This window comes from Anabas testudineus, chromosome 6 (genome assembly GCF_900324465.2).
Source record: "Anabas testudineus chromosome 6, fAnaTes1.2, whole genome shotgun sequence".
Taxonomy (NCBI): domain Eukaryota; kingdom Metazoa; phylum Chordata; class Actinopteri; order Anabantiformes; family Anabantidae; genus Anabas; species Anabas testudineus.
This window is the reverse complement of record NC_046615.1, coordinates 20,474,576-20,500,885: the sequence shown is the minus strand read 5'-3', so window position 1 is coordinate 20,500,885 and position 26,310 is coordinate 20,474,576. Positions and strand designations below refer to the sequence as shown.

The window sequence follows — 26,310 nt, the reverse complement described above, 5'->3', positions numbered from 1 at the left end:
AACGCCCCTGCCTCCTGTCAAGGTCACATCTGAATGCACATTTCTTAAAAAGAAAAAGAAAAACAAAACGCTCAACTGCACTCTTTCCTCCTGCACTCTTTCAATCTTTCTCTAAGTGCAAGCTGCAGCCTAACAGCACAGACAATAAATATAGTTCCTGGTCAATACCATTGATTTACTGGACTTAAGATTTAATTCCGCAGCAAAATCTTTCTTTGAGATAAACTCTCACAGTGTGAGCATGTCATTAAGTTTTAGACTCAGTAAACCTCTTCACCATCATTCTTAAACAGTTGTTTACTTTATTGTTTTGGACTCTTCCTCCCATTCAAACACTTTCTAAAATGAGACACAACCAAACAATCTCTAGTTCTCTGATTTCCTCTAGCCTTTCTGTGTTGAGTCACTCCTTCCTCAGTCCTGCTGGGAGGATTTGATCCATCATTCACAGCTGGTGAAAGTTGCATGTCTGTAGGTGACAAATAGGCAGATTGTAAGGAAACATCCCTCTAAGTGTATTGACCTTATCCTAATGGTTACTGCACATATCATGTACCCGCAATGTCCCTTGATGCATTTCACACCTTCTCTCAGAAACCACACACGTTTTTGTGTCATATATTTACCTGAAATGGAAAAACGCTCAGTTTCTACTCATCAATCTAAACTCAACAAACCTTAAAGAGGAAGAGAAATCTATCTGTCAATATTTAGACCCTTTGCTTTGGCATTCACGTTCATCCTAGTTGCTTGTAGTTATCTTTGAGCTGTGTTAATAACTTAAGTAGAGCCGAGAAATTGTCAAATTAAATTAACTGGACAAAGTTTAGGAAGAAACTATATATATACAGTAAATAACTTATAATTCACACGGCATGTCAGGACAAAAAACAGCCACAAAGTCTAAGAAACTCTCTAGAGATAAAATGACATGAGATTCTGGGCTATGTTATAAAACTGTAAAGATTTGAGTGTTCCCAGGGGCACGTGCCTAACTAATTGTAAAATGGAATAAGTCTGGGAGCACCTCGACAACTGGACAAGGAGCATCTTGGTCAGGAAGCTGATAAAGAACCCAGCAGTGACTGTAAAAGAGCTTCAGAAGGTCCCTGAGGAGACCTGAGGACCTGCCTGGAGGACGACCATCTGAGCAACATCATGACTAAAAGGCCACATGGAGTACTGAATTCAGAATGTTTCTGTAAATGAAAGATTAGATTTTGATTTTTACTATTTTAAATGTGATAAATGGCAAAATTAATTATACAAGCTAAAAAGATATAAATACTTTCTAAAGCCACTTCTTCTTTGTGTGTAGATGGAGGGCAGATGTTTCGTAACTCTGAAAGCTGGATACACTCCTCTGGTGGATTTATTATTATCTGGTTCATACAATTCAAGCACATGCCCGTCTGTCATGGAGAAGGCTTTGCTAGTTTGAATGATGCAATAACTTGTGTGGATCTGCGTCTGTGTGAGTGTTTCAGTGTCCCCGGGGATCTTTTGATCCAGATTCTTCAATTTTCAGTCTCTCTCTCTCTCTCTCTCTCACACACACTTACAACACGCAGTCCTGCTATTAATACACCTCATCTGAGCTCCTTCCTTTCATCATGCCCTGAGGCCTTGCATCTCTCCATCTCACAAGCTTGAATATGACACCACAATTAGAAGAAATCTTTTATACGTTGGATCAGATCCAGAGCTAAGAGAAAAGCAAAGACAGTTTCTTCAAAAGACGACTTGGATTTGCTGGGTTTGATCATCTCTCTGTATCTGAATAGCTCAGCATGCTGATCAACAGGAGTCAAACTGAAATACACACACACCATGAGGCACACTTTCTTTTGAATTATCAAATCAAACCATAAAAGAGTCTCGTAGTGAAAACACAGAAATACACATTTTAGCTAGGGTCGGGAAAGGTCATACGTCATTTATGTGACTGGTTTTTGCTTTTCATTTTTTCGAGGTTGGGTGCTTTGAACACGTCTTCACTCTGTACCGGGGGGGCTTAGATATGATATAAGATGAGGGTTTCTCTGTACAGTATACTTGAGCTTATGTTTGTTTCACAAACTAATAAGATGGCTCTATTACAGTGCTTTAATGTGAAAAGGTTAATACTGGTCAGATGATAACCATCACTGGCTTGATTCTAACTAAAGCTCACATGACTGGGTCACCAACACCGTTTATAGAGTAAGAAGGTCAGCACTGTGTTGGTGGTCACAGTAAAACTATGACACAGCCCACTTTCTCTACTTATGAAATAAGTAGTAGTAATAATAATAATAATAATCAGCTGCCACCTAAAAGTTGGAAGGTATGAATAAAATCACAGCCCTTGAAATTTGAACAGTTTCCTCTTGTTATTGTTCGGCTCTGTGTAGATTTAGCTTTAGTTTCACAGCCTTTACCCATTACACAATGTTTCAGTCTTACTACATTATTTTATAACAGACTACAGGCTCTTTATTCACATAGACACACTGAAAAGCCCTATTGGTATGCAAGGCATGCATAAGCCACAAAGACAGAATGAAGCTGTTGAGAAAATAGGGCCGTTGCAGCAGTTAACAATAATGAGATACAACCAGAGAAATTGAATATAAACAGCAGCATATCAACCTGTAGGTTATGTAAACGAATCCAAAACATCACTGTATCACACCGACGCCACAAACGTAGGACTATATGTGTGAAGGTTTGTTATAGGTTATTAGGTGTGGACATAATGAGATCAGCCGCTGGCACAACAGCGAGTTAATGTGCATCACATTTATCCAGTCCAACACACAACACAATGCTTCACTTTAATGTAACACATCTCGCTATGCATGAGAATCTAATACACAAAGGAGAGAACTGGTATGGAAATCAAAGCACATAAGCTCATTCCTGCTCCACAAAGAGGCTCAAAGTTCAAAGTCGAACACACACACAGACAGAATTCACTTTTTCCAGTCAAAGAGAATTTTCATTTTCATACAGAGAAACTTGAGTAACACATGAAAAAAGAGGTTACTAAGTGTTCTTAAATCTCTCTGAGTGAAAACACATTTCCCTCTACGACTTGTCAGTCACAGAGAGCTTGAATGTTTCTGTCTGGGTTTAAAATGACAGGTTGTTAACTGGGCACCACGGGATACTGACCAGCTCTCAAAAACTCAAACCCCTCAGTCTGTTTCGTCAGCGTCAGCAGTAAACCTGTTGTAAAATTCATCCTGAAAACAAAGAACTTTGCTTCAAAGATGAGATGAAACTACTACCTTGGAGTTTGTAGGCAATCAATTCTGCCTGTGTATACTGTAGGTATGTGGTGGGGATGGTAATAACCTGGCTTGTCAGCCCACAAATCCATGTATTATTTATGTCCAACTTTAAAGGATAATTCCTGATTTGGGAAATGAATACAATACTGAAATCAATAATACTTCAACATTGCCAAGGAACTCTCTTTCTGAGCAATGTTTTCGAGTGCTTTGACTTTGCACCACCTCATCTGTCAATCGACCTGACCTGGCTTCTCTTTCTGAAATCAAACATCACTGTTTAACGTGAAGCTTGTTTACAAGCAACAACAAATCTATCTACAGATAGTTTGACAGTAGTCAGTGTTTAGTACTGTGGTGGCAGCTATTTTAACTTTATTTCCCAAATTAAGGCCTCAAACAAAGTTCAGGAACACAGAGTCTTTGAGCAAAGCAACCTCTGCTTCAGGCATTGTTGCATTCATGAGCGTGTCATTTGAAGAATCCTGATGCAACGCAAGCGCGAGCTGCAGCCTGAGAGCTGACACATAAGGCACAATAGCATGAAACAGTGTGAGAAAGCCGACCAGATCTGTTCTGGTTAACCTCTGCTCAAATGAATCATTAATTCGACCACGTTCTAGCTATTTATGATATTCCATCATCTTTTCGTTCAGACAGGAATGCAACTGAAATACTGAGCTAAAATAGCTTTTGTGTGTGTGTGTGTGCAATAGGTAGTATGACGCAGTTGGCAGAAGATCACATTCCTCCACCAAATGAAACCATGTTAATTTCCTACTGTGGTCACAGAAATGCTTTAAGAGTTCACTAAGCTTTATGACCATCCTGTGGACGAAGCTTGATCATCTCCACAGGTACATAGGAGCACACAGCGAGTCTGCAGGGACGCGCAGTAGTGCCGACTGGGCAGGGGTTGTCATTTGTGTTTGTGTACTTGTGTGAATTACGTTTGACAACACAAGAGCTCTGCTCTGTTTGTGTAGCAGTAAAGTGTGAATGATGATGCTAACAAATCTGAGACCATCCTACAGAACTACTACAACGGTTAAACATGTATCTTCAAGCACTTTGCATCATCCTGTCTCCTCCAAAATCATTCTCAACCCCTCATTCCTTATTATGACTAATTTGATCTTACCTTCAAGTAACGCCCCAATCCTTTTTAGCACCTCTTTCTAAAACATGTTTTACTGATACTTGCCATGCATAATAAATCAAGTCATACTGCCAAGGTAATTCAAATCGACTAACTGCCGCTGCTGACCTGTAATTCTAGTAAAATTCCTCATATTAAACTGAAGCTAATTACTCTACTGCACCGTGAGCGAAAGCTACTAACAGGAATTTGAAAATTCACCCTTAACAGGAAGAAGCATTAAAATCAGGCTGCTTCTTCAATACTTCTGGTGATTACACACTGACAATTGTCTCTGTAGGCCGATGAAGAGAAGTAAAATAACAAAAAAAAAAGATCCATTAGCTCTCACAATGCTTATTGGTGCTGCAGTGGTATGTGAAAATCATGCCCTGCAGTGTTTTATATCTGCTCTAGATAAAGCATCTTAAATTGATATATATTGCAATCTATTAACTTTGCCTGAGAACTAATACAACAAGGATACGTACTTTATCCTGGAGCTGGATTTACCTGGATTTTGACTGAAATGGTAATGACTAGTCCCTCGCTGCTTCTCTCTGTCTGGGGAATCAGGTAGCTCAACCTCCCCACCCAAAAGGGACCCCTTTCAGTAAGGCTTCAAAGGGCCTCGACAGTGAATGGCCCAACAGTTACTGCTCGGAAAAAACGAAGAGCTCACAGACAGTCCATCATTTGAGGTGGTGACACGAAAGGAAATTCAAGGTACGCCTTTTTGTTCTGTTTTTGTTTAAGTGTGAATTGTGTCACTGAAGAGGTCAGAGACAGATGGATATATATGGGTGTCACCAGGAGAATAATAATACAAGGCATTATGGCTCCGTAAAGCCTTTTGGTTTGAGGAAAAAAAGGGGGGAATTCTCCACAGGCCCATCTTTCTGTCATCGCCGTCCCATTGTTCGGAAATGTCACATGGTAATACAGTGAAGGTCAACAGTTGACTTTTAATCACAAGTAAATTTAAGGAGCAGGACTGCTGAGAGGAGAAGACTTGATTCATTGCTTTAACTGTCTCCAACAGTCACTTAAAAGCCAAGAACACAAAAAGGACACATGTCATTTGTATTTCAAATGCCAAAGACTGGCACAAATTCATATTTTCAAAATTCTGTAATATGCATGAGAAGGTATTCTGCTCTTATCCACAGGGAGACCGACATCTCAGACAGCAGATTGTACATAGAACTTGACAAGACTGGAGGCGATGCAGCTTCTCCGAGAAAAAATCTGACCTCATAAAAATGGTGATGATTTCATCTCCTTTACTTCAGTCAGTCCTGCACTGGGTGAGGTGGGTGGGTAACCCAAAACACATTAAAAAAAAAAACATTAAAAACACAGCTACAGGTATAAATTATCTAAATGTGTGAAGTGTGCATGTTAGAAATAAAGATGAGAATGAAACAAAACAATTAAATACTTTAAATGAATACTTTTGCACTAATTACTAGTTCAATTTTATTGCATCCAATTATGCACAACTGAGAAGGCAGCTGACTCACAGCAAGAGGAAGTTTGGATGTATGCAGAGAGATCATTACCATAAAATCTGTTATCTTTGTGCCTTTATGCACAAAAACTGGACTTTGCTGAGTGGATGTTCTGCACATCTGAATGAGACAAATCTGCTAAATCTGCTTTTAAGCAGGACAATCTGAATACGAGTGTTAGAGTCACTATATGTGTTTAAGTAATGTTAACATGCTGATACCTACGCCTCTGTGATGATTTGTAATCAAATATATCATAAGTGTGCTAAGACACTAATTTTCTCTATCAGTTCAAGTTTCTCGTATAAATTACTCACTCAGTGCAATTAGAAGGTTTTCATGTCTATTATGTTTGAATTTGCCACCTCCTGTGGCATCAAGAGATAAGATCCTTTAAAACAGTAAATCTCCAGCACTTCAATCAAGCATATTAGATGTTGTCAGTTTAGTGTGAAAAATTGCATAGCTTTACATAAAATGTTTGTTTTACATCAACAAATAAATACACAAACCTTTTTTTCCAAATAAATTCCCTGAATAAACTCTAATTATTTCTTCTTACATAATTTACATTTGCTTGTAAGAATAACAATAAACCAATCTCAGCCTTTGCCTGCTAGAAAATCATCCGATCACAAAAACAACATCTGCAAAAGCACTTTGCATTTATAGTTATAATTTGCATCTATAACAATCAGTAAAGCAGACACATTATGTTCCAAACTCAATGGATATGTAGAGAGAGCATGACTGCAGTCTATCTATCAGAAAGAAAATACACAAATGGATAGTGGCAGTGTCCTGCTGTTCAGAATCTAAGGGGTGCACATATCAGACTGTTAAGTGATTAACAGAATAGAAAACAGAAACAGAAAATATGTTTGTATGACTGTGTGTTGGCGACATCTATAGAGGATAAGATGGATGAAAAAGGAACAGGTGTTGTCCACCACCTGAAATAGTCAAACAAGTCGTCCCATAGCGTCTCTGTTGGGTTAAGGTCTGGCTCAGCTCTGACTTGCTCTGGTGTTTTGGGTCATTATCCTGTAGCATCACCCAACTTCTACAGAGTTTCAGCTGACGTACAGACATTCTCACATTATCCTGAAGGATTTTTTTATATTGAATTCATTTTATTTGAATTCATCTTCCCCTCAATCACTGCAAGTTTGACCATCCGCCCACGTCTTGGTAGAGTAACCACAGTCCCAAAGTGCCTCCATCTGTAGATTGTTTGTCTAACTGTAGACTGGTGAATTTCTAAGTCAGTTGACATCGCCTTTCAACTCTTTCCAGCTTTATGTAAATCAACAATTCTTGATAGTAGATTCTCTGAAAGCTTCTTTTGCCTGGGAATTACTTATATAAGCGTATTTCCCTAGTGTGAAGCAAACTCAAAACATTTGATTGTTTTTTGTCAAAGTAGCTCTAACACACATTAAAACTAGGTTTCTTAACGCTGCATGTGATTCCAGGTAAGTTTCTGAGGTCATTAATTGAAACTATTTTTTTATTAGCACAATGATGTTTTCATGGTTGTTCTTAATAAAGACCAGATCAAAATTATTTTTGTATTATTTTAGACACTATATTTGTTAATATTCTCGACTTAGATAAAAATCAGAACACATTTTATGACTAATTAATGCAGAAAACCATGAATACAACACCTTGAACCCCAGGTCAGTAATAGCTCGAAAGAAACGTATTAGGCACATTTGAGCTTGGCTACAGACGTCTAGCAGTCCGGCACTAAAGTGTGAAGGCTCTAGTTTCTGGTGCTATTGAATTCAGTTATGTTACTGAGGGATGTCTTCGATATTTTGTCCACACTGCTAACATCAGTTAGTGTAGACAAAATATTAGCAACACCTTTCAGTGTAGTGTGCAAAGATCACACAGTTGAATCAACACTTGTATAAAACAGTGAACATGAAAATCAGCATGAAAGTTTCTGTATTACACTACAGTAGTTTTATCTAGACACATACAGCATGTACCTAATAACCTGGCAACTGACATACACAAAAAGCTGTGTCACTTAATATATAGTATATTTCATAGTTCACTCTGCTTTAACAAGCATGCACGCTACAAGCTGTACAATCAAAGTGAAAAGTCCACTTCAAAACATTATTTTATCTACATAATAGTTTGTGAGGTGTAAAAACTATTCACAAACTAGAACTGGAACAAAAAAAGATTTGTCTATTGAACTGGCTCCTGCAACAGTGTGTGGATTACCATTACAATACCCCAGGGGACTGAACAAAAGCCTTCCTTTTACTAATGGACTGCTTTTTACAGCTAACCTGATTCAGTCAAACACACAGTGCTTGGCGGCAACCAGCCTATTCATTACTGTACCTGAATACCAAGCAGGTACTGCACAAAGTAGCAGACAGCAAATCTATCCATCCATTAGCTACACCTGCTTATCCTTCAGGGCTGTGTTGGGTGCCATTGGTTGTTGGTGCAACCTGGACATGTTGCCTGTATCTAGTGGCAATTTAGACTTGCCAGTGAACCTAACCTGTGTGTCTTTGGTCTGTCAGAGGCACAGTAAGAACATGCAAACTCCACAAGCAAGCCCCTCAGCTTCAGGACCTTCTTGCTGAAGCGACAGTGTTTTTACCGTGCCTGTGTGTGCAACATGGGTTGTTGCATACCGCACAGAAAGCAGAAGCTGGCAGGTGTAATCTCTCAAGCAATAATAAGGGCACAAAGCAGCTAATTCAAAAACCAACTAGTTCTGCCATCTTTCATCTTAAGGAATCTTTTGTGATGATAACTTACATCATTGACGATGTGGAACATGTAGCTGTATAAATTACTATTAAAAGTCTAAGTGAAATAATGGACAGATCTAAACTTCCAACCTTCATTTTGATTTCTTTGTATAAGACAGCAGAACTATGCTGACTGACAGAGCAATAGTGCCATCTCTAGAGCCATGGTACTTATTTCTGCCTACTATGATCTTAAAAACATGTCAAGAGGTAAAACTCAGAAGGGTCACTGGACACCACCAAACTTTCTCCATTTTCAGCACAGACAACTGTCTCAGCTAAAACTGGCAACTTTTCCTTGCTTTCAAAAGTTTGCTGCCAGACTCCTAAAAATGACAAAGGAAGTCAGACGCAAAGATGATTTCTCAGGACTATGTTGGAGAAGAGTCAAAAATCCTCCTGCATTTACTGTACTGACCATATCATGACAATAAAGTCTGAACTGCTCCCAGAACAATACAGAACATAAAGACGTAGCATTTATTTATGAGACGCGAAGCTGACACAAACACCTACAAGATTAAAGACTTGATATCTTTGAAAGCAGGTTAAAACTTTATGTTCTCCATTATCTCTAACTCAGTCTGAAGCTCTCAGACCATTACTCACCGTGCACTTGCATTAATCTCTTTTTATTTCCCTGTGGCCTCCTCTTTTTTTATTTGTTTAATTTTAGGACAGCTTGTTGAAGTATGAATACAACCATAACTGTCTTTGTGTATAGAATGTGTTATATACATAAATAAGTTCGTTTTTATGTTCGTGAACACATAAGACAGAATATAGTAGGAATTTTGCTCTGACTGTTGTGCATGAATAAATAAATCTGACATCTAAACAGGTTAAAGCCTTTAGGGAGACTTGGTGACAACCACTTCCCATTGCTGTCATGATTAAATCAATATTATTACCTTGAGTGAGTCATAGAGCTTTACAAAAGAAGCACTGGGCCAGGTGAATGTGAGGAATCGAAAGAAAAGTCCTTCCTGTTTTTTGTTTCTGCAGTAATGATCAACAGTGTCGCATCAAGAGAGCATTAAACAGATAAACCCTTCATCTGAATACATGACTACATCTCCCATTAGAAAAGCAACAGCCCTGCGCCTCTGACAGACATTCAAGCTGATAGAACAGAAGCCTCCAGAGAGCTGCTCCCACCACGAGTGCAGAGACAGTCACACAGAGAACAAAGTGCTGCCAGTGTCAAACATAATATGATATTGTGCTGTGGTTTAGACAGAGGGGGGCTAATAATTTAAATTATTATACGTTATGCCGATTTGTATATTTACCACAATATCTGTGCAGAAGTTAAGAGAAACGGATCGTAGATCAGTGAAATAGCACAATTTCTAACTAAAGCGTTTAAAGCATCCATTGCATACATGCAACTCAAGCAGACGACAGCATGAGACAGGAAATTAGTTCACTCTGCACCCCCCAGCACATCTTCTCACTGTCATTATCAAATTACATTAAGAGGCTGCAGAACTTTTCAGGTAGGAATCACTGAAATTCTCTGAGTGGTCAGAAGAGTAAGCCTCACTTAAAAAAGAAAACATGTCCAAAACTGAGAGGAGGTGTGCAACACTCTGAGGCTATGAAGCTCGGATAAATTCAGATGAAACCTCAAATAATTCAAGGTACATCAAGATATATACTCGTATCCTTCATCCATTTACATAGTCGACGGCTTTCAGCTAGTCCCTTCAGGGGTCGCCACAGCAGACGCGTTTTTACACTGGATGCCCTACTGCCGCATAACTCCTATTTTTATTCAGGCTCGAGGCCAGAGCCTGAGCCCACAGCCTTCTGTATCCAAACCCAATGCTCTGCCACTGAGCCACCAGGCACCCCCCCACACACACACACACACCTTCATCCATTTAATACAACACTATAATTCACATAAGTTATATGTGTTTAAACATATTCTAATATATTTAATTTGCCTTTTAAATTGTTTTATATACAGTCATTTGAAACCTGTGTTTAAATCAGTGAACCTCAATTCAATCCATCATGTTTTTCCATTAATCTACCTTTCATGTCTGAATAAAGGGAAATATTTCTTGCTGCTGTGCTGCACCGCAGCAGCAGCTCTCCACCACACTTTCATTTCAAGCCATTTGATTAAGAATAAATAAACCTCACACTCAAGTTAGGTCATCAAGCTGGCTGGCACATTTAGTCTTACAGTATATCCTGAAGATTAAACAAGCTTTCTAAATGTAAAAATAGTGGTGCTTTGATTTGATGCAAATCCCTTATAGAGGATTCTGAAATTCAAATGATTTTTGTGGAGGCACATGTGAATTTTAACTCTATCAAAATCCATCATAAAGCAAACTGCGCCGTTTTATTCACTCTTCTCTTTCGGTATTCAAGCAGTGAAAACTAGTGAATTCCAGCAGATACTTTGTTTGGGGTTGTGCCAAACAGATGACAGGTTCAATCTGGATTTAAGAATTACGTCACAAATGTGCCTGCAACACAATAGGAGACTAATGCAGTGATAGTCAATAATTCCTAGGACAATACGTCCTCCTCTGTCATCCCTGCTTCCTCAGCCTTTCCACGTCCCTACTTGTTTATGTCCTGACCAGCTGAGTGAGGCTCAGGAAAGTGCTGTAAAGCTGTCATACACCTCTTGTCAAGCCGAATTAATCTTATAGTTGCATTCAGCTGGGGATCAATGCGAGTGTGTATGTGTGTTTACAATAAAACCCAGTGCCAGCTTAGTGTATGTGTGTGTGTTTGGACATTTCTATATCTATGTGTACAGTGTTGGTGTCTATTTTATCCTGTATATCCTGTTGCAACTCCATAAAGCAGACAAAGTAACACCACACAAAATATATTTCATTATGTTCTGGCAGGCTGCTGCACTGTACTGTACCAAAGGGAAGGGTGCATCTCCCAGAGTTTCTCAAAGTTTCTGTGGATCTGTTCTTAATACTGCTGTAACAAGGAACTGTTCGTGATGGACTTACCTTGTGTCACCTGCCAGATCCCATGTGGAGAATTCATGATTGTCAAGGTTAGTGACCACCTTGGTCGTCCTTGGCCAGATGGTGTGATGTTTGACAGGAACCAGCTCGTGACTGGCCTCCCATGTGGGGTGACGGCTGCAGCAGGTACCCATCCTTCCACAAGCGAGGACCTCTTTGCTGGATGATACCTCCGTGAATCTCACTCGCTTGTAGTTGCTGGACACTCTTGGTGTCTGTTAAATGTCATCCTACTGCAGTGTCTTTGCACTTCTGTGTCAAATATTACATTTAGGAGAATCTGACTAACACCTTGCAATGAAGGATCAGAGCATGTCATGTTAAGGCTCTCTCTCTCTCTCTTTCATGATCTTCAGATGTATCAACACTGCTTTCTCTCTCTCTCGCTCTTCGGTCATGACATTCCTCGCCACTGTTCCATCCAGTGTCACCCTTTATCCTTGTCCCCCTGTCCTATTTGTCTCCAACTTCCCCAGTGCTCCTCACATGATTTCTCTCTCTCCGAACTGTGTTGCTAATGTTTTGGTGGCCTGGCCCTGGCAGCCTCGCCCATCTCCTTACACTGACACAGAAGTGTTACTGTCTCCCACGACCAGCCAGACTTTAAGAGCCACAACATTGTATCAACCATCTTGTTGTTTCTCTCACTTGCTGTTTGCATCTGTGGCTTTCAATCCCTCCTTTGTGTCTGTCCTCCTTTGCTCAGTGTGGAACACAGATGGACCCCCCGCAGTTTCCAATTCCAAGCTTTTCTTTTGGTCCGCAGACAACAGTCATGTAGAGAAAAGCAAGACGAGTTGGTCCTACACTGCAGAGACGTGTGGGCTTGTTGTGTGGAGAAATTCAACAGCAAGCTTTTGGCCCATATTTGCATTTGGAGGCTCCACATTTCATGCATTTTTCCATATTTGCATACGTCATGTGCTGCTACACAACGTGTGCAGACTTCTGAGGGAGAATACTGTTAAACCACTGTACATTTTTGATTCTGTTGTATAGAAAATATTAAAATCTTTGCTTTTACTTCACATCATAACAAAATTTCCATACAAATGTTTGATTCAACCATGAAATAAGTCCACAAAGGTGAAACTAAGTACATGTGGCAATCAGAGCAGTGAACTCAGCTGATGTGTAAAAACACATTTTTCATCGCTGTTTTTAAGTTACTGTGGTCAGAGCTGCTCAACTGCCCAAGAGAGACGGAGGATTTGTTTACTTCCACGCTTCTTTCATTAACTGTGCGCCTGTCTCACCCTCGTCACTCGTAGCGGGATTTGTTTTAACAAGTGTTGTTCAGCTTCTATTTTGGGAACAAGATAAAATAGGAAAATTGAACAGGGAAAAATCAAAGGACGGAGGAAAGACAGAGATTGCAAGTCTGCAGTCAATGACAAACCAGAGGTGTCTTTATTCCTTTAAGATACAGAGAGGGTGCTATTGCCTTAAACAGTTGTTTAAGGCAATAGATATAGGTATAGGTATAATATAGGCAGATTGTCAAAGGACCCATTTCACAGGCTCTGTGTCTGTCTACTACTACAAAGAGAAAACTGCATTTAAAGTTGAAGTATGTCCTCAAGAAAATCACCCAACTGAAGATTAATGAAAGATCAAAAAAGCCATCCATCTACTGTAGGACACGTAAACCTCCCTGACATTCAACATACAGTCACATGAAAACACCTGAACCATATTCAACGGATGAAGACTGTCAGAAGATCTCTGAATAAGGTTAGTAAGTGCAGCTGAGTTCTGCTGACATGGCTTTAAATAAACTTACTAAAATACGGATCCTTGTCACTGATTCTCCAAATTTCTGTGACTGTCCCACTTAAATCTACATTATTTATAGAGTGAAGGGTATTTATTTTAATAGATGGTATGTGCCTGAGAGAAACCTCTTTTGCCTGATATACAAGAGTGACATTTATTTGAAGAACAACTTATCACCGAAACTTGACTTTGACAAATACTTAAAGCAGGCTTCCTTTTCATTTCTTTTTTTCTCATGCGAGTATAAGTGTCACAAATGTCCTCCAGCAATACAAAAAGCTCAACCTGGCCATGTGGCTGAATTGATAATGAACTATTAACCATTTAATGATCCAACCTCTACCAGGTAACAGCTGACAGGCATCAATGGCTGAAGGAAAGCAATTCAAACAGAGCTAGATTAAAAAGAAGAGTTCATTTTCTGTAATAATAACAATAATAATAATAATAATAATAAATTACAACTGTGTCTGGGACATCAAATTTGAGTGTTTTGTGCAACTGAATGGTCAGTTATTCACTCATGTTCATTGCTATGCTCATAGTTATGCCTCGTACCACCTACCAGTAGGTCAGTAGGTTGTAAATTGGATGCACCTAGAAGCCATACTAAGTACAACAGGAGCAAGAGGGATAGCTAGTTATGCATTTTAAATATTATTATTATTGTGATCCGTTAATATAACAACCCTAACTGCAGTACAGTCTTTTCTTTAACAATGTCTGTTGGCCAACTGTATTTTCTTTACAAATGTATTTGTAAAGGTAGTGTACCACATAATACAGATGGTTACTGTACACTGTAGTACATAACTACCACTTAGGTCTGCTAAATTACAGAATAAAATCAGGCACTGTGCTGGCAAACCTGAACATTATAACAGCAGGATTTAGTGCAGGGCTATTGTACAGGGTACTTTTAACACTACAGAAGATGTACAATTATCAGAAATATATGTTATAACTTCTAATCCTCTGGAGAAAGATTACGTTTTATAGGAGTATATGTTTCGTCCTTTTAGAAGCGTTCACGGGCATGTTTATCTTTTTGTCGAGTTTCTTCTTAATAACACTCGAGCTCTCTGATAAAGCTGGAAGGTTCTTAATTATTTTCTGATTAGCTTTTCGGATGCAAGTGGTGAATATCATTTCCACTGTTTATCTATTTGTGCATGGAAAAAAAAATGTCAAACAGAAAGCTGCACAACACTTGTACGCGAGGCCTATTGTCCTGTTTTTGGTCGTGTTTCCAATCCCTCATATTTCCATAGAGCACCACGATAAAGCACACATCAGCCTGATAGTCCGATGCTGTACCGAGATCCTCTGTGAGAGTCTGTGGATTAATACTGTAGCCTTAGGGCAAGATTAAAAATTTAAGACATTCATTTTTAGGCTAACTTCAAATATAATACTGAGCACACACACAGATACATGTGGCATACTGAAATGTCTCCTAAAAGAGTGGTATGCATATCTGAAACAGTGCGAGAATGGAAAGTAGTCGGAAGAGGAAGACGAGGACAGTGAGGTGCTTGGTTTCTGGATGTTTCCTGTCAGTGTGTGCAAAGGATCATCAACAAATACACTCGTTACATACACTCTAATAAGTGTATGTAACGAGAACATACATTTTTATGGCAGTAAATAGCCTCCGCAAAAGCTTTTACATCAGCACCTTTCCACTTCTACAAAAAAAAAAAAAAAAAGAAACACTAAATAGAACCATCTGCAACCTACATTAATCACAAATAAGCTGAGACACAGAAGCACCTGACTGGACAAGGCTTTAGATGGCACAGCAGTTACAACACCGATCGTAAAAACTGCACATACTTAGAGAAGAAATTAATTGAAAGGAAAAGTTATTAACACAACCTTTCACAATGACACCAAAATTAACCAACAAAGCAGCAGCACTACAATTACCGCCCACTCAAGACAAATTATGTCCGTCCAAATTGACTTAAACACTTTTGTGTTAACATCAGAAAAAGGGAGCGGGATAGAGGAGAGTCACTCAACAATAATAAAATGTACAACTCAAATTTATCTATAAAGGGGTTTAAAATGTGCTTGTTACATTTGCTTTCCTGTCAATGTTAGATGAAGCACAAATAGCTATGCTAAAACTGTAACTTTTAACCATAGAAATAAATTAACGGTATTAAAGAATTCGTTTTACTCCATTATCTTTACCACTTATCATTTTAGAGGTGGGGTTGGGATGAAGGTGGGGTACACCTTGGACACTGAGACAAAGATAAAGACATTCACCTGTCCATGCATCTCATTGGAACGTGGCAGAAAACCAACCAGAAACCAACAGAAAATACAGACAGGTACAAGGAGAACGGGGTTAGGAGATGCAAACAACAACAACAAAAAAAGTATTTGTACTAGTCATGGCAAATAAATAAAGGGAAATAGAGGCTGTAACCTCAAGGATGTGAAATACTGACTTTTTTTCACAGCTGTATCTGCAGTGAGTTTCAGTTTGCAAATTAATTAAGTGCACTGCAATGAAAGATGTAGAAAGGAACAAGGCTGACATGTTGGTGGCTGAAACAGCCATTAGTGGCTAGAACAGCAGACTGAAAACAAACAGCTATCACTCACACTAAATATTAGGCCACTCTCAGGTCACGTACAGCTGAGAGAAACCAGACATGATCCCATCCCATCATTAGCGATGATCACTTTCAGTTATTACACAGATCAAATAATCACATTATGGACTGAGAGACATTTGAGTTGTACAGTATAGAAAATCTATACATGCTTGTCAGTCTCATTTTACTGTGATAAGGATTGAATTGTTTTCCTATAAAGGACAAGAACAGAACACAGAGATCCGTCTGTTTTAAACTCAGTCGTAGATACGACTGAGAAAACTGGCACAAAGACATTTGTAATTGATACTGCTTCAACGCAACAAGCCGTGTCACAATTTGGCAACAGGAAATTAATGTGAAGGAACTAATACTGCTTTGCCATGTATAGCTGTCTATAAACCACAGTCAAGGCTGAATTTCAAGGTCATTTGTTGCATTAAGTGCAGAAGAGTAGGAGGAATAGTTCACACAGTTTTACTTTAGATAAACCTGGTGCAGACATACATAAAATAGATGTATGTGATGTTTAATGTCACCTCTGAATTAAGGATAAAGAATAAAAGAATCCTTTAGAGAGAAATATTTTCTCTTATCACAGTTCGTCCAGAATTATGAACCAATGAAAGAAGAATGTGTCTAAGCATACACACACGCTGAGCTGTTGATAAATCATTAGCCAGCAGTGAACCTGACTGAGTTCCTGTGGGGTTTCAGCATGAAAACAGTGAGTCAGGCATAAACACTGACTCACTGCTCTCATCTTGTCTTACCTACACTGAACATCCCTCCTTGATACCTGGAGCTGCAGCTCACAGCTTTAAATTGATCTTTGTGATACTCTTCTAAGCTTCCTGGATGAGAAAGTTGTTTCAAAACTTCAATCATGCTTCTGAAAACATGAATGACAGCAGTACACCTGGAAAAGTGACTTGATAAATACCATGATGGTACTCGACTTACTGTAGTCTGTCTCTTTCTGCACTCACCCCTCACTTCTGGTTAAGTTTCTATTGAGTGAGAACATCAGTTGTATAATTTATGGCAAATTCTTGAAAGTCCTTGTTGCTACCAGCACAGCCATGAGTCAGCTCCAGTTCACACTGCGTGTCTCAATTTAGGAGCCAGATTCTCCAAAGAGAACAATTCAGGTTGGGCTTTCAGAAGACCTGCAGGTCAGGCTGAATCCAACTCTTGTTACAGATGAGACATCTTAGTCTCACCAGACCAAAACTAAGGTTGCATTTAGTTGATCCCTGTCAACTTATGAAGCCTGTTGTCATTTATTTAGTCCTTTGCAGAAACCAACCACTGAACTAACACAGTACAACCTCACCAGCTCCCAACAAAAATACAATCCCTCACCAGCTTCCCACTTGACATGGACCAAACCAACTTTTTATTTCCTGATACCAAAGCTGCACAATTATCATTTTTAGATCATGATTTGATTGATAACCCTGTCTCAGTCTTACATGACAATTCTGTCCTGTGTGTACGAGCACCTGACTGAGATGCTTTTTCTTCTCTCAAACCGTAAAAACAAATTACAGAACCAAAATACAAGTTAATGATTGCAGCTCTAGAGAGAGACGGGCTTTGTTGACATTTAAAAGCTGTGATGTGAGAGAGAGAAAGTTGTCCCCTCTCTTGCCAGCACACACACACACACCATTTGTTTGAAGGTGTTGTAAGTAATAGCAGACAAGACATTTAAGTTTAAGGTTACTGCTGCCAAAGGAGATTTGACTAGTTATTAAATCCAAGTGTTCACTCACTTTTTCCACCAGAATGTTGAAATGAGTGTGTTCAATAAAGACATTAAAGATTTGCATGACTCACAAGCAGAAAACCAGGTAAATCCAAAGGTTTCACACATTTTTTTCTTACATGTGAATAACAATAATTATGATCTTGATTCTGAGTGGAAAAAGTGATTTATTTAACCCTGCGTCTTGCAGCCCTACCTGGTGGGGTGAAGTGTACGAACAAGGGAGATGTGCAGAACTGTGACAACTATAGAGGAACACAACTGAGAGTAGTGGAAGCTTGGCTAAGGGCAGAGGTGAACATTTGTGATCAGCAATATGGTTTCATGCCTAGGAAGAGTTCAACAGATGCAGTATTTGCTCTGAGTATATTAATGGAGAAGTACAGAGATGGGCAAAGGGAGTTGTACTGTGTCTTTGTAGATCTAGAAAAAGTGTATGACAGGATGCAGAGAGAGGAGCTGTGATATCGTATGAGGAAGTCCGGAGTGGTACAGATGAATGTGAGAGTAGTGCAGGACATGTATGAGAGCTGTAAGACAGTGGTGAGGTGTGACAGAGGAGTTCAAGGTGGAGGTGGGTCTGTATCAAGGATCTGAGCCCCTTCTTGTTTGCTCTGCTGTAGGACAGAGTGATAAATGAGGTGAGACAGGAATCTCCATGGACTATTTGTTGACTATGTCTGCAGATGACATTGTGATCTGTGGCGAGAGCAGGGAACAGGTGGAGGTAGAGCTAGAGAGGTGGAGGTGTGCTCTAGAAAGCAAAGGAACGGTGAGGTTACAGGGAGCAGAAGTAAAGAAGGTTCAGGACTTAGTAGTAGTTGGAGTCAAATGTTCAGAGCAACAGAGAGTGGAAAAGAGGTGAAGAGGTGTGTGCAAGCAGGATGAAACAGGTGGAGAAAAGTATCAGGTGTGTTGTGTGATAAAAGAGGATCAGAGAGAATGAAAGGAAAGGGGATCAAGATGGTGGTGAGACCAGTGAGGATGTACGACTTAGAGACAGACTGAAGAAAAGACAGGAGGCAGAGCTGGAGGTAGCAGAGCTGGAGATGTTGAAGTTCTATTGGGAGTGATGAAGATGGAGAGGATCAGGAATGAGGGACAGACCGTCAGATGTTCTGGAGATAAAGTCAGACTGAGGTGGTTTGAACATGTTCAGAGCAGAGATTGTGAAAATATCTGTAAACAGATGCTGAGGTTGGAGCTGCCAGGCAGGAGGTGTAGAGGAGACCAAAGAGGAGATTTATGGATGTATTTAGAGAAGAGAATACATTAACATTTTGGCTGATGATCGATCAATATTGTTGGCAAATCATTTTCTGCTGATTGACTAACTGATTAACTGTTACAATATGACTTTCAACACTCTTATTGCTAAATGTTAAAGCTCTAGGCATGATGCAGAGGTCTGTATTAAAGTGTTAGTGACTTACTGAAGCTGTGTGATTTTTAAAACTGATTGGAAGAAAGCCTCTCCTAGAAAAATAAGAGAGGGACTTAAAACCAGAGATGAAGAGCAAAAGAAAATGACCAACTGAATTCAGCTGCTGAGGCACCGACAGAGAACATCTGAGGAGCGACGAGGAGAGAGAGCGAGTGTGTGTGAAAAAGACTGAAAGATAAGTGAGAGAGGCGCTGCCTCAGCAGATGCTATCTCTTGGGAAGGTTCCTACAGTTGATGAAAATGTACTCACCTTATTTCCAAAGTCATAGAAACTTCTAATTTGTTTGAGTGTCTAAGGCCAACAAACATTAAATATTAACTTCACTCGAGAGCCAACAGTCTTTCGGCTTCATGCGGATGAAAGTGTTTTATCAATCCAAACCACAGACATCAGCAGCATCAACACACAGATCCGACTCCTTGATTATTTATTTATTTAATTACCCGACACTCCTGTTACGCAAATATGACTGAGTTTGAGTGTTTCATCAGCTCAAGAAAAGGTATTTCTGGTTCTGTTCTGCTCAGGACTTCGGAAAGTAAAGTCAAATAAAGGTTGGACATATGGGGGAGAACAAATGAGCTGGAGCCAGAAGCAAGTGAGGAAATGATTTACCCGACAACTGAGAGAGTTACTAATTTACCCCCATAATCTAAAACCTATTAAATGACAGTCAAAGAGGCAAAAGCATGTTTAAAAAAACCAAACTAAATAAAATCCTGGCATATGTTTCTGAAGCAAATCTTTTGTAGACAAGCAGGTGTTGGAAGAAAATATCTGGAGGGAACATCATTAAATATGGAGTGCAGCCAGTGTAAACAACACTGGATACAAACACTGTCCTTGGGCTGACATTTGCAAGAAATAATCTTTAACTTTCCTGCTGTTCCGAAAGCAAACACAGAAACTGGTTAGCACCTTCGACCAATGAAAACAACAGAAAAGCTATTGTTGACAAAGCTTTCTCTTCGAGCCTTTATTTGTCTGCCAGGGAGCTGTTGGTTCTTTGGTTTAGCCATGGCTCCACAGAAAAACAAAGCCTCTTTTTCATTTGAGGACAAAGAGTTTTAGACAGCGTGAACAAATCAGCCCTATGTTCTTACGCCTTTCATATGATCCATCAGTTTTATGAGCACAGATGCAAAGATCTTCTATCAAGGTGGTTAAAAAAGCTTTTTCTGATATATCATGTGGGACAAATAACCTCAAACCCTTAATGCGGCTTGGTCGTCTCTGTATACGTCTACATTTAGGACCATTCAGCGTTGTGCTCACTTGATGAGAAAGCATACTTCATTCAAGTTCACATCCGCCACACAGTCTTTCCAGGGACACAGGAATATTTTCTGCTATGAGTCATTGGTGATCTAATTCTTCCTATTCACTGCTTGCAAAGTTTGTGATACAGTAATTCAAGGCCAGCCTGCTGTGCGCTGCGACAGAGTGCAGATCAGGTACGGTATTAATGGGCATGCACTTTTGTCCTTTCAACCAAGCCTACAGGCATGCTGGGCAGTCTGAGGAAATGAATGTCTGAGAAAGCTCACGTTGCTCAGTTGGCTTTGTTAAATCTTTGAGTTTAAATCTTTGGGTTTAACAAAGTCATTAAGAACATTACAGGAGAAAAAAAAACTGCTGGGGTGGTCTTGATGATATCTACAGACAGTATGACACAGAGCATTAAAGGGTGTAAGTCTTGCAAGGCCATACTCCTGACATTATTGTAAGCTGATTTGAGATAAGCCTCTTTGTGATGGCTTTGTGATACCATCATTGCGCTTACGCTGCCAATCATGCACTGTTCAAATCACTGCACAACCGATTTCAGCTTTGTGCCAACAGCATCACTGAGTCATTCAGTGTCAAAGTCATTCAGTATAAGCTAATATGAGCTGTACTTAAAGGCTAGAGGCAAACTAACCAACAGTTTAATTTCATATATAATGATTGAGAACTGTACGTTTTATTCAGCGTGTGGTGCTTCTATTTCAACTAGAACAGTTCCATTACAGAGATTTTAAAATTAGTGAGCTACTTATATACATTTAGTTTGACCTTTCATTGTAAAAGTCATCTGTGTTGAGCCTCAACTATCTATACAGGAGCTTATACTTTTGGTCTTTCACTGAAGCTAGTTATAGTTGATAACATGTTGATTAAACATCCTGTAAATAACAAGTATGTACGTGGATGTTCGCTATCCTGGACAGCAGCAAAGTCATATCTACTCAATCTATATTATAAATATTATTATTTAACTTTTTAAACTTTAACTCAACCTTGTCTATACCTGCAGTCACCAAATGACCAAGGCTCTAGTTCAGGTCTAAACACAAAGAGGCTTCTATCAAGACATTAAGATAAGATAGCAGCGAGTGAGAAAAACAAATGACTGGCTCAAAATGTACATTTCAGTTTACACAGATAAATTAGAGGAAACACAAGCCCCACAACAAACAATGTTGCAATTTTGCAATGTTTTTTGCAAAAATCTGACAAAATCTCACTTAAATTTGCAGCAGATGCATCAGAGGGAAATCAAACATCCAACCTCGAGTTATAGCTTTTAAATGTTTCTGCATAACTTTTGTTGAACTTTCAGAGGAATCTAGAAATCTGCTAGTCATGACCCTTTAAAGCTCAAATATGCAACTTAAATTAGCTATAGCATGACACTGCCCCCCCTGCTGTGGCTCACTGTGCTCTACCAGCTGCTCCACTCCACTATCAGTGAAGCCAGTTATGCAGACATCATGCAGGAGGTTTTCCTCTCCTTGAATCTGCTCTGTTCTGCTCTCCAACCTTCTGTTTCAAGAGCCCCCCGCTGGGAATGGCTGCAGAATAGTAGGGAGGAGGATCTATCTGAAGGGCCCTCAAAGGACAGAGAACCAAACGGCATGTCTGTGCTCATGTACGTAGGCATGAGTGTGAGCAAACACACCGCGTTGGCACAAATATTTAGACAGTTAGAACGTTCTTCGATCACATGTCTCATGCACACTGAGTAATAAATGTAAAGAGAGGTATGTGAGAGTGAACGTAGCCTGCAGAGGTGGAAGTAGTCAAACAAAGCAAACGCATACCTACACCTCACTTGTCCATAGAGGGACATAAGGAGGGATTATTAAAGCAAGTCCAAGCAAAGAACAAGTGAGTGTGAACACCGTGGACGGACAGGAATGAAACACAGAGCAAACAGCCAGAGGCACAGGAACAATCTGACTGTTGATGCTGCGGCTACCTCTTCAATGAGCTCATCAACAGTAATAGCCACAGGTGTGATGAAATTTCCATTTCCATGCTGAGATATACAGACATATATTAAGGAGAAACAAATAGATGGACTCATATTGAACAAGTGTAATCACATTACATTTGTCTATACCTAAATTAATCTAATCTATGTAACGTGTTACTTAAAAGATGGTGGTTGAGTTCTCCTCTAAGAGTAGAGAAGCCCTGAGCAATCTGCTGACTAACAGCGTGTCTCGTTTAATCCAGCAGTAACGTTTTCCAGCAACAGCCCTCGGTAGCAATGAGAATGACTTCTTTGCTTTAGGTGTGATGGATTCATCTTTCTTTAGAGCTGACACCGAAGTCATTCAAGTTGGGGTCATGGAGATCGTGAATTGTTCCTCTACAGTAAAAACTGTATCCATAAAAATCAACACAGCGAGCCCATCTAGGCTCTTGAGCTTGGGCTCCTGATGACGATAACCACTGCTGCTGCTGGACTACAGTACTATATAGTCATAGTTTGGTAAGCAAGCAACTCAAGTTAGATATTTTTGAGAGTTTTTCACTTGTTAAGTACTTGCTTACTTGCATTATCGCCATTTGTTAAAGCTTTATAACCAAATGAAACTAAAACACTAGAAAAATACTCTCAATCATAAGTTGATGTCTTCACAAGTAAAGTATGCCATTCCTTTCACACGCACACACACACACAAAAAATCATCTTACATAAGAGATAAATTAATTTTTCTTAAGGCCTCTGACTTGGATCTGGTGGGTTTGTTTTGAAAATAAGCCACAGAGGATCCTTCTCTTAACTGTATTAAAAATTCATAAAAGCACCAGAGAAAGTTAAGAGCCTTTCCAATCCAACGTGAAACACATCACCAGTAACAGAGAGTGACCTTTATTAGCAACAGGAATAACACTGGGCTTCTTTTCTCAGAAGAAGCTTTTTCGAAGATCTCAGAGAGTTTGAAGACAATGAAAAAACACACAGAGACACAAAAGGAGCTGCGTTGTTCTTCTTGCTAGTAATAAAAGCATAAAAAACATTTTTCAGATAGCAGAGGCTCCAGAACAGACGGTGGAGCCCAGAGAGGCAGTTATATAAACATGGCCTCTAGATAAATACCCCCCCTTTCAATGTGAATAGGATATTGGGTTTGAAGGTTGTTATTACTTCACCTTGTTATTTTTGTTCAAGAAATGCCATTCATAAGCCAATTAAAAGTGTGGCTACAAACAGAAGTCAGAAGGAAAGAGTCTCTGCTACACATGCAGACGAGTTTCCCTTCACACCTAATGTGAAGCACAAGCTCTTACTTAAATCAACAGGAAAGCTCAACGTACTCACGCAAATCAACATCACTTCAGTCTGATTTTTGAGTCTTTACTTGCGTTTTGCAAAGTAAAGACAGAAGCGTTTGCACATTTTTATACATATTTAAAATAAGTCAACAAATACGACTCCAGCAGGTCTATTCAGGATTATTTTTAGAGTGCCGACTCACAATCAGAGTCTGAGTCACTCATCACTGCATCATATGACAGCAAAACAGCACTGATTCAGAAGCATTTTAATTAACAGTGTCTGACACAACACAATATTTAGCAATAAGCCTAAAACTGCTTCAACATGAATAAAAAAACTGTTTGTACCGAAGCAATTACCATCAACACAACCAACCCTTGCCCTCTTATCTGCAATGACACTGTCAGCACAATAGTCGAGTGCAGAGACGTCATAAAACACAAAATCCCACTAAGAGAATTTTAAGGATATTACAGAAGGATATTTCAGAACAGCTGATTACTGACTGAGCTGTCAAATGCGACAATAGACATGTTAATTTTCCATCTAACAGAGGCTTAAGAAGAATTATATGAATAGTCAGCAACCAGAGAAAATAATTATGCACCAAAGAGTCTTACAAACAAACCCACATACAGAAAAAAATTGCTAATGCCAGCTGGGTCCTGGGCTGCTCAGACGACTCGGCTGTTGCCTCTATGCAGTAAGAGATAAAATAAATGTAGTAATTTATGGTACCGGAGAAACAACTAGCAGTAAAACCACCAGTTTAAAGCCAAAAGTCACAAAAAAACATGTCAATACTGTTGTTACTGTACTGTGTGTACCGTCAGAAGTGGGAAAAGTTATTGTTTGTAAGATACAAGTAAAGGCAGGAACACAGATGACGACTGCTGAGATGCTTGTAAATGTCATCTGGGCTTTACTACTGCGTGGACCAAGTTTATAACATCTGAGATTTGAATGGTGTTGGACCAGGAAGTCCATCCAACTACACATGCGCCATTCTTACGCAAGTGATCCACTGAAATCAGGCAATGGCAATAACATGTGAGTTTATAAAATGGAAAGTATTGTGTTATATATACCTCCACAACAAAAAAACATCATAAATATCAGTCAATCGACAATATGTGTGTGGATTTGAAGCAAGTGGGGACTAGTAAAGTGTAAATAGACTTGTGTGGTGCCAAACAAAACAAACAACGAATCACACTAGCAGCAACTTTTCCACCAAATTGTGCAAGTTTCCAGTTTCCTGACTGGAGGCCACAGCACTTCCTGTTGTTGTTTGGTGATTTATTCTTCTTATTACTGCAGACCTGTGGTCAAACCATGAAAAGGCATGACACTGCATTAATGTATGCTCATGCAGTGCAGCCACAAGGGAGCTCATTACTGATTTTGTTCACTTTTGTAAAACATAATCAAGGCTATAAAGAAGGAGCTCCTCTTTAGACTCGAGCACTTTGAGTTTTCAGCTGGTGGAACAGTAAGCTGCCATCTAACCAATGCAAAGTGACTCAAAGTAGTTCTGGGACATTAAGGAATAAGTGGAGGACACAAAAGCAAAAGGGGCACAAGGCATTCGTGCATCACAAATTAACTCTTGTATAGAAGTTGCACGAATTGCACTGAGTTTCCATTGGATTTGCACAAATGCAGGAAAAAGCTTCAATTCCCAACAGGAGCAGTGGGTACCTGCATCTCCAACAAAGCAGATGGGTCATTAGCGGGTCAGCAGGTGAGGTTAGTCCCAGTCACAGCCCATTTAAATCCACACTGTCCCTGCGGTAATTAGTCTCCAGGAATTAGAGGCAGGAGCCACGTTAAGCTGCACGGAAACAGTCGGTACTCACTTGATGAAGTAACTGGCCCCTTCGTCGGTGAAACCTTCCTCCCATCCCCGAGGCAGGTCTGAAATGAAACCACACACCTGAAAGTTTTCTCCTCCCGGGCTGGGCCCACAACGTACACTTTGGTTACAGCCAGCAAAGTAAACATGAAGGGCACAATGAGCAGAGCAGGTCAGATCCTGCAGAATCAAACAGAAATCACGCGCAAACCACGCGCACGGATCGCCCACCTGAGCGGATCATGTGTCCGGAGTTGACCGGTTCACCGGAGCGGGGATGCAGCCAGGTGGTGGTCCGCGTCTCGTCGCTGGCGCACAGACAGAGAGAGGAGGAGAAAAACACCTGTTACACCAGCAGACAACTCCCGTCAAAGCCAGAGACAGTCGGAGACGATGAGGCGCTCAGGATCCCACTCACTTGATGAAGAAGACCCTGCCGTCCCCGCACACACCGTACGACCAGTGCTCAGGTAAGGTGTCCCGCCCGAGAGGCGCCGCCATGATCCGGTCTCAAGTCCTATTTCATGTCGTTCCCTCTCCGTGGAGGCTCCCGGGAGCTCAGCCTTCACCGCTAG

The 26,310-nt window shown here is 39.9% G+C and overlaps 1 protein-coding gene across 1 annotated transcript in view; it reads right to left on the bottom strand.

Moving 5' to 3' along the window:
• LOC113166143 (pleckstrin homology domain-containing family A member 7-like) overlaps positions 1–26,310 on the bottom strand; it is a 103,150-nt gene extending 76,840 nt beyond the window's left edge. The window contains 3 exon segments of the mRNA XM_026366107.1: positions 25,740–25,797; positions 25,967–26,043; positions 26,154–26,310. Coding sequence (XP_026221892.1) covers positions 25,740–25,797; positions 25,967–26,043; positions 26,154–26,236 — 218 coding nt within the window. The 5' untranslated portion in view covers positions 26,237–26,310.